Source organism: Monopterus albus, unplaced genomic scaffold (genome assembly GCF_001952655.1).
Source record: "Monopterus albus unplaced genomic scaffold, M_albus_1.0 scaffold297.1, whole genome shotgun sequence".
Lineage (NCBI taxonomy): Eukaryota > Metazoa > Chordata > Actinopteri > Synbranchiformes > Synbranchidae > Monopterus > Monopterus albus.
In genome coordinates, this window is record NW_018128177.1 from 201,718 (window position 1) to 210,038 (window position 8,321).

The window sequence follows — 8,321 nt, forward strand, 5'->3', positions numbered from 1 at the left end:
AAGAGATTTCTTTTTGAGAGATTTAAATCACAAATATACTGTAGACCACCACACCCTTCGTCTTATCAGTTTTTTCCTTCTGATCTCTTAGTTAAAGGACAGGTTCCAGCTCCAGCAATTGCAGCTGAAGTTGAGGGGATGTCTGTTGATAGATATGGTAAGTATAGTCTGCATTTTTGCATGGTTGTCTCTTGTAGTTCAGCGACGGTCAGCTGTTTGTCACTTTCAGAAAATGTGGGCTTCATAAATGGACAAGTGCAGCCAGAAGGTAGAACTATTAACAATTTCATTGTAGAATTTTTACTGCTTCCGTGGCGCATTGACAATAATGACAACATTGAAACATTTTATGCTGTTTACCAATTTTCCCCCATCTCCTGTCTGCCTATTTGCCTTTACATTTCTGTTCTCCTCCCTAGTTGTTACCATCCCTGCAGGTCCCACTCCCGGCCCCGGAGCAAGTGTTGAAGACCTGCCTGACGCCGCAGGCGCCACGAGCTTAGTTTCTGCACCTGTTGGAAAAACGCAAGGTGTGGCTCAGGTGACTCAGCAGCCTGATGATGACCTGCTACAACAGCAGTTGCCACGGCAGATACACATTCAGCAGCATCTCAAACTGCATTTTCACCCACAAGACAAGTCCTGGAGAGGTAAAAGAAAATTGTAGAATCAAATAAATCAAACAAGGAAATAAAATGACAAATGCACACATTCTGTATGCACTGGCTGGATTGTTATATTATGGAGCTTTAGAGGCACAGAGTAAGAGGCTAAGCTAGTCATCTTAACACGAGAGACATAAGAGGGGCATGATCTTCTCATGAAGCTTTGGCAAGAAAGCAAATGTATATTTCCCAAAATGTTGAACTGCTCCTTTAGGTTAACATTGCCAGGCATTTAAATGCAAGAAGAGACTATAAGCTTGCTTTGCATTAATATGTAATCAGTGTAAGCAACACTAGATGGAAGTCTTTTGAAGCTTTCGAATAACAGCATTTCTTTTTGTCTCTAGGTGGAAAGAATGACAAATATGATCTGAATGGCTTCCTTGGGAATAGTGGCTATCAAGGTATAAACACACTGATAAAAACTAAAATGTTTTTATAAAGCAAAGACTGTTGTATTTGCATCTGTCCCATTCATGTTTGAACCACATTCTTATTTTTCCCCACACAGGTTAATCGTGCTGACAATAACAAGTCCCTTTGTCACTGTATGTTTTTTATTGTTTCCTCAATGTATATTATTATTTCATCCTGTCTGAATATTCCAGGTAGTCAATTTCTATTTTTGTAAGTTGAGATAAAATAACATTTAAGCATTTTTGAGTTGTTAGGCTTAAATATATGTTTATGCATCCTGCATTACATTTTTGTCCTGCAGTTACTATACATGCAAGAAATTGATGATGGAGAAATGTGATCTGTCTGCTGCATATGATTGTCTTAATTAATCCATCCAGTTTTGAGTGTTATCAACTCTAAACATTTCTACAAAATCTACTTCAGCTGTATTTATTTGTCATGGGAAAGTTTTTTGTTTTTGTTTTTACTACTTGTGGCACACATCTGTTAATTTTCTGTTCAAATAAAACGTTTGAAAAATCCCAACAGTGGAAAATGCTGCATTACTTATCCACCCGGTTTATACATTTGCTACCAAAAGCCAGATCTTGTTTAATATGTTTAAATGTACATAAGGATTTATCTGTCATTAAGAAAAACCACCAGCTTAAGGTGTTAACCCCAGTTCATCCTGACAGAAGCACAGACAAGTATAGGTAATTGGAGCATGTGTGCAGTCTACATGTACATCAAGGGAAATACACTAAGTTCAACATGAAGTCCAGGAGTGAGTCAGTTTTGAGCCACAACAAGAAGCAACTGGAGTAATGCACATGGCTTTTTGTGAGGATTACCCGAGCTTAGGAATAAGATCCGTTTTCTGATTGGTCCTACTGATAGCATGCCACTTAGCCACCTCAACAGGTTACTTGCTTGGAATTACACCTGTCCAATGATGGGTTTTGAGGACCAGAATTTCCAGCTAGTTGTGGTCATGACTCTGCAGTCGAGTCCTGAGTGTGGCCTTTTTAGGATGTAAATGGTGAGGAACTCAGCACTGTCACCTAAATGTAAGGGCACTGGGTGCAGGAAGTTGTGATGGTGCTTTACAAAGGGCCACAACTGCTGGACTTTGCAAAGACTCCTCCACACCTTCAGTTCAACAAATATGTCCTGACGGGATACCGGCCAGTGTCCACAGCTCAAGAATGCCTCAGGAGCCTCTTCTACATGCACAATGAGCTGGGAAACATTTACACCCATGGTAAGTGCTTTGTACTTCATCTGATTTGCTACAAAATACATCCTTCTAGTTGAATACATAGAACAAGTTCTTAATGTGTCTACTACTCTCACCTAATAGCCAGTTGCATGCTTACTTGACAAGGATTTGAAATGAGGATGTGGGGTATTAGTTGTAATCTGCCTAGGAAATCCTTGTCCTCGAAATATCTTGTACAGCAGGTCTTTAAAGGTGTGTGTGTGGTTGACTGAAACCTTTCAGCTGTAAATACACATAAGTAGTTTGAGCAAAACATCTCACCACACACAAAAAAGCTAATTAAACCTGACTTAAATTGTGCAAACAAGAAAATAAATGGCAAATGAACTGCACATGAGCTAAACCTGTGCAGCCTTGAACTTCCAAAGGCACTTTCTTCACGCCCCATTTTCTCCTTGGCTATCCCTTAAGTTCATTAAGATTAACACTAAGGGGAAATTGAGGGCATTGGTGCATTGCTCAGGTTTCACTGTGCATGTAGCAAGCAGGCTAACTTTCAACTTATTTCTGTTAATTTGTTTTAAAAAAGGAACAGCTGTTAGACCCATAAATTCCTCATATTGTTCTGCAGAAAGTGATATTTATATGCAGCTGCTCTGATTATAATGTCAAGCTTAAATATCACTATTACCAAATATGCAATTACCCAGGTCAACAACCACCCTTAAAACTTGAATAAAACTCTAGGATATGCTTCAATTCTTATTGTGTAAAGCCAATATCAGACATTTTGTGCTATTGTTTCCTATATCAATGTAGATTTCAAACAATTTGATTATATCCTTGATGTTTCTCTTTTTTTCTTTCCTCTTTCATCTCAATTTTCCATTACCTCAGGCATACCTTTCTTGGTTTTCTTAGTGCTGTTGCCTTTTAGTATTCCCTGGATGGAAGTGGACAGTGTTTGGATCTGTGTGGTCCACTACCTGGCCTGCCTCTCCCCCACCATGGGTTCAGTGGTCTACCATTTATTCATGAACCACATGGGAGGAGAACATGTGTATGACACCTTACTCTCTCTGGACATGTTTGGGGTCTGCTTGGTTAACACCCTGGGTAGGTCGTTGAATTTGACTTCATTAAATCTGTCTTTTGTAATTTGTTGCTGTAACTTTTGTTACAGTAGCTCTGGACAAAGCCATGTTAGCAGCCCTCCCCCCTTTATGCTAAAGTAGAGTAATTGACTCCTGACTGTACCAGACAGTAACATTCTGAGATTATACAAGGTTACAACTTGAGGCTTCTTGATTTGAATATTTTTGTCTTTTATGAAGTCTTCAGGGAGTCGTGTCATCACACAACAATCAGCCCAAGTGAAATTTCAAGACCTCATACAAGTCTGTTCTGCAACTCTGCAAATATTAACCTTCATTGGTACATCTGGTCTTTTCACTCCAGGGGCACTTCCCATCATCCATGTCACCCTTCTTTGTTACCCCACCATACAACAGGCTACCTTGCTGGTCTACATCTTTTTGTCAGCCTATGGGATCTACCGTGCCACCACAGCCTACAATAGCATCATGCGCCTTCGAGCTTTTGTCTGGCAAGCTTTGTTCCGCTTCAGCCTATTCCTCTTCCGGGCCTATGGCAGTGGAGGTGGCAGCCCGAATTCCCTGCGTCTCTTTGTCATCATGGACTCTCTGGCTGTACTGGGAGGGGTGGTCAATGTCATCCAGATCCCCGAGCGCTTAATCCCAGGCCTGTTTGACAACTGGGGCAACAGTCACCAGATTATGCATGTCATGGTTATTTGCTCAATTATCTACCTGCACTGGGCCACAGTGGAGGATTTAGCCTGGATTAAGGCCTACCAGTGTCCTATGTGATGTCAAGTTTAACAACACATGCATGTGCACATAGCTATGCTGATAGTAATGACATTTAGGAGCCACTGAGGCAGGAGTAAACTGTAAAGAGAAGAAAGGCAAGTTGTTGCCAAATGCACTTTAGTCCAAGGTGCTGAAATTCTTCAGAAGGGGAGTTTTAAAATTTGACATCTTACCAGAGCAGAATAAGAGGAATTTAAATTAGTAACTGTGGAACTCAATTATATCAAATCCTGAGCATACTTGATTTTTAGTTTGTTTAAATGCAGTAGTTTTGGGTCATTACCTGTAACCAACATAGATTTTAAGTGAAAAATGAAGTTATGCAATAAACTGTTTTATATCTCGCTCCAACTTGTATTTATGAATGAAAATGTGAAAGTGAAACAACACAAGTGCTTGAATGCTTTTTTAATTGCAAGAAAGATTTACTGTTTATACACTTAGCAATGGAAAAAAGTGAATTTTCTTTTCTAAATGTTATGTGGATTTGGCAACATGAAGTACATCCCTTTTTACTAGCATTCCTATGAGATGAGTGCATTCTTGTCTTAGCTTAACCTTCACCTTTGAAAGACACCTTCAAACCAAAAGCATCAAAAGCTGAATCAAATTATTTTGAAAAATGGGTGTGTTAATTCAATTTGAAAGAGGTATGAGTGTTGCTGTCATGTGGACAATTCACAGCAGCTTTATTTTATAATGCAATGAATCAATGCATTCTTGTTATCTGCAACAATGGTCGACATTGTTCTATCCCCCAAATAAGACTTTCAGGGATCATTCTTCATCTGAGCTACTGTCATCCTCAGCCTCTGATAGGTCGGTGATGGGAAACCGCAAGATCGCTGCCACTCCACTCAGCTGAGTCAGTTCTGAGGAGACAGTCAATGATAAATCAAGAGATGACAAGTGCTTCAGGCTAATTTTATGTCTGACTACAGATTGCCAATAGCACAATTGTAGATATGCACTTGTTTCTGTCCATCCTTGACTCCTCAAATTGAGGATGTCATCAAAGACAGTCAGGGCCTCATTTACATGTGGTTAGTCACATCAGTTTAGTGTGACGCCAAATAATTCCTCACAGTCCCAGTCATCAGATATTTATAGTGCAGACATGACAGTATGTTGGTGGATGTTAAAGCAGATAACAAACTGTCATATAAACATTTAAAAAATATATATAAATATATATATATCTCTTACGTTCGCCAGACACATGAAGGCTTGAAAATATTCTGCATGAAAAAAAGAGAAAAATCAGCTTGATGCTTCAAAAAGAATATTCTGCCATATCTTAGTGAATCGTTACATTGTCATTCTTTCAAAAGATAATCAGTACCTGACATTGCCGCCATTGTCTTTCACGTTGTCCACCAACCGAACGTAACGACTCCTCGTGGGGACATCCTGATGTCTGGACATACACATGTAGGCACACAAAAGATGCACTGATAGTATATTTGATTGTTCTTTAGTCATTACATCACTAACAATCCCTTGTCTCATGGCATACATTTTGTATAAAAATGGGATGCTACTGCAGAAAACCATTGAAAAGATTGGCTGATAACTGCTAACTATTCATTTCAGCAGCAAAAATTGTCCGTGAAAATAATTGTGTATTTAACATAGACAATCTAAAGATCTGTGATGGACACTACGTCTCAGAAGGTACCTGAACAGTTTATCACTTATCAACAAGGTGTCGACGGCCAGGGCGTCAGCAGCTTTTTCCACATGAGCCAGTCTGTGAGAAGGCAAACATACAAAGGTGGTTGATTATCAATGTGAATGCATGAGGCCTCTGGGTGTGTCACTGCCTGTTAACTGTTCTGGCCCACCATTACTCACCCATAGAAAGCTCTGTCAGGCTCATGCTGGAGCATCTTATAGAAATCCTCCAGGGCTTTGACCTCTCCTGCAGCCTGGGAATTAAGCATAAAAACCATTTAACACAATGATATAAACCTGAACTTTTTCAAGTTGAGAGCATGATGTAAAAAAACAAGTGGATGAATCACAGAACCCATAGTCACCTTGGTATCAGAAAGCCTACTTGTCACAGTGGGGTCAGAAAGAATTTCTGAAAAGAAAAGAAAAAAGCCATTTCATTAGGTTTTCACCCTGTCACTGTTTTATTCGCCAGTCCACCAGCTCCTACCTTTCAGTGAGTACTTGTGGCCTGATGATGAGTGGACCAGCATGAACTTGGGTCGATTTTCCAGCAGGAGCTTGTTGTCCTGACGCACTGCCTCTTTGAAAAGGTACGTCATGAACTGGTCCTTCACAAATCCTGGACTGGCAACCAGGATGCACTTCACCACTAGTGGGAGGCAAGGAGGAAAAATCAAAATTACAACTTTTACAATTTCATGAAACGGGGAACAAACAAAGATTAAATGGCAACAATAATAAACAATGGTGACATAAAGTGCAGTAAATGAGAGGCTCAGAGCAAAATATCAAATGTGACAGGAACAACAAAGTAAAAAAGGAGAAGTGTGTGACAAAAAAGGAACATACTGTGTGTGTGTGTATGTACTGCGTCTATACAGCAGCCTTACCATCAAAATTGATGTGGCGAAGAATGGCCTGCATGACAGCCTCATAAAACCTCTCCAATGCCTGCAAACATACACACACAGATTTATATATATATATAATTTAAAATTGATGTTCATTAAATATTTGACAAAACTGATTATTTTTACAGATTCATTTTATAGGTTTTCCTGATTTTATTTACTGTACATTTGACAATACATTTAAAAGTTGAGGAGTGAGTCTACCCATCTTATTCTATTCAGTGCTTATTAGTCACCAGAAATAGAAATCTTTATCCAAAAATCACACAGGGCAAGAGGAGGGGGGTTGTCGTGCCAACACGCTACCTTCACTTGTTGACTTTATTCTAGCATCAGTCTATCCAACATCCATTCAACCATCTACTGTACCTTCACATTTCAATCATCTCTGACAATCTTTACAGTTAAAAACCCATTCTCTTCTCTCTTCTTTGCTACTTAAGTTCTTGGCTCAGCTTTTTGTGCAGGTCTCTACCTTCTCATGCTGAGTGCAGCTTCCCTTTCTCTTGCGAGGAATCGTGACCTCCACTTTTGCGCGAAGCAGGGTCATGGCAGGGGTCACCAGCACCAGGTTGGCCAGGCCCTCCTGCATTACTACAGCTGCCACATCTGCCTTTTGGACTGGATCACATGCCTGTTCTGTAAAGTAGACAACAATAAATGATTACTGGTTACTTCACAATGTTACCAGCAAATGTATTATTACAGTTTTATTATTAATTATTGTATTTTACTGGTCACTGAAATTGAATCTAATGTCTGTAGTCTGAGTATAGCTGTTGCTAAGAATTTCAAAACACTTTCTTCTTAGGTTTTAATTATTTTGGTGAAAATTATAGCAGCAATGACTCATCAGTCCTCCACTTCTTTAAATGCATGAACCCCATCTGTCATCTATGGACTTCCCTCCTGTTTCTCCCTATTCAGTTCCCATGACAACAGTGTCTTTGTTGGTTATGTAAATAAATTAACACAAGGACTGTGCATTTTCTATAAAAGAAAACCAGCTAATATGTCACTCTGTCAGTGTATTTAGTTAACTTTTAACTGCTATCTGGAAAAAGCTCTCATCATAGCCAGTGATTATGTCAGCTAAGCACATTTAACCGCAGTATAGCCCAACATCCTGCATCCAACCAGGGCATTCTTTAAGCAAAGGGGTGTAAATAATTTGCAAACAAGTAAAAATGTAAATTTGTCATAACATAGCTTACTATCATTACTGTGCTCCTACAACTTCACCCTTATTCTTCAGCATCTGTAAACATTTGTTGACATTTGGACTCCTTTTGTTGCTTAACCCATATTGGCTCACTTCACAATTACTTGTGTGTCTGTGTTTTGTAAGAATGAAAATCCGACTAGTCAGCAGAATGCTTAAGATGTTCAAGATTACAGTGACTAATAACAGCATTATAGTGACAGGTACTGCCAAGAACAGTCCATACAAAAGTACACTTCAGCCATATTGCAAAAAAGGGCAATGAGAATTGTCCATAAACTTGGATATCGGGATCACACTAATGCATCATTTATACAGTCTAAAGTATTAAAA

At 39.3% G+C, this 8,321-nt stretch overlaps 2 protein-coding genes across 3 annotated transcripts in view; one reads left to right on the forward strand and one right to left on the reverse strand.

The window, feature by feature from the left end:
• The first annotated feature begins 2,162 nt into the window (after positions 1-2,162).
• Positions 2,163-4,175, forward strand: LOC109973631 (progestin and adipoQ receptor family member 4-like). The gene is made up of 3 exons (XM_020623377.1): positions 2,163-2,328; positions 3,184-3,402; positions 3,745-4,175. Exons 1-3 carry the CDS (start codon positions 2,163-2,165, stop codon positions 4,173-4,175), a joined length of 816 nt encoding a protein of 271 aa, XP_020479033.1.
• A 396-nt stretch (positions 4,176-4,571) lies between these two features.
• Positions 4,572-8,321, reverse strand: part of pelo (pelota mRNA surveillance and ribosome rescue factor) — a 7,012-nt gene continuing 3,262 nt past the window's right edge. For both annotated transcript variants that reach the window (XM_020623327.1, XM_020623328.1), the window contains exons 5-13: positions 7,242-7,405; positions 6,746-6,806; positions 6,343-6,504; positions 6,218-6,264; positions 6,033-6,106; positions 5,857-5,928; positions 5,521-5,595; positions 5,385-5,416; positions 4,572-5,050 (exon numbers count right to left, since the gene is read on the reverse strand). In XM_020623327.1, coding sequence (XP_020478983.1) covers positions 4,956-5,050; positions 5,385-5,416; positions 5,521-5,595; positions 5,857-5,928; positions 6,033-6,106; positions 6,218-6,264; positions 6,343-6,504; positions 6,746-6,806; positions 7,242-7,405 — 782 coding nt within the window. In that variant the 3' untranslated portion in view covers positions 4,572-4,955. The remainder of the gene's footprint in view (positions 5,051-5,384; positions 5,417-5,520; positions 5,596-5,856; positions 5,929-6,032; positions 6,107-6,217; positions 6,265-6,342; positions 6,505-6,745; positions 6,807-7,241; positions 7,406-8,321) is intronic.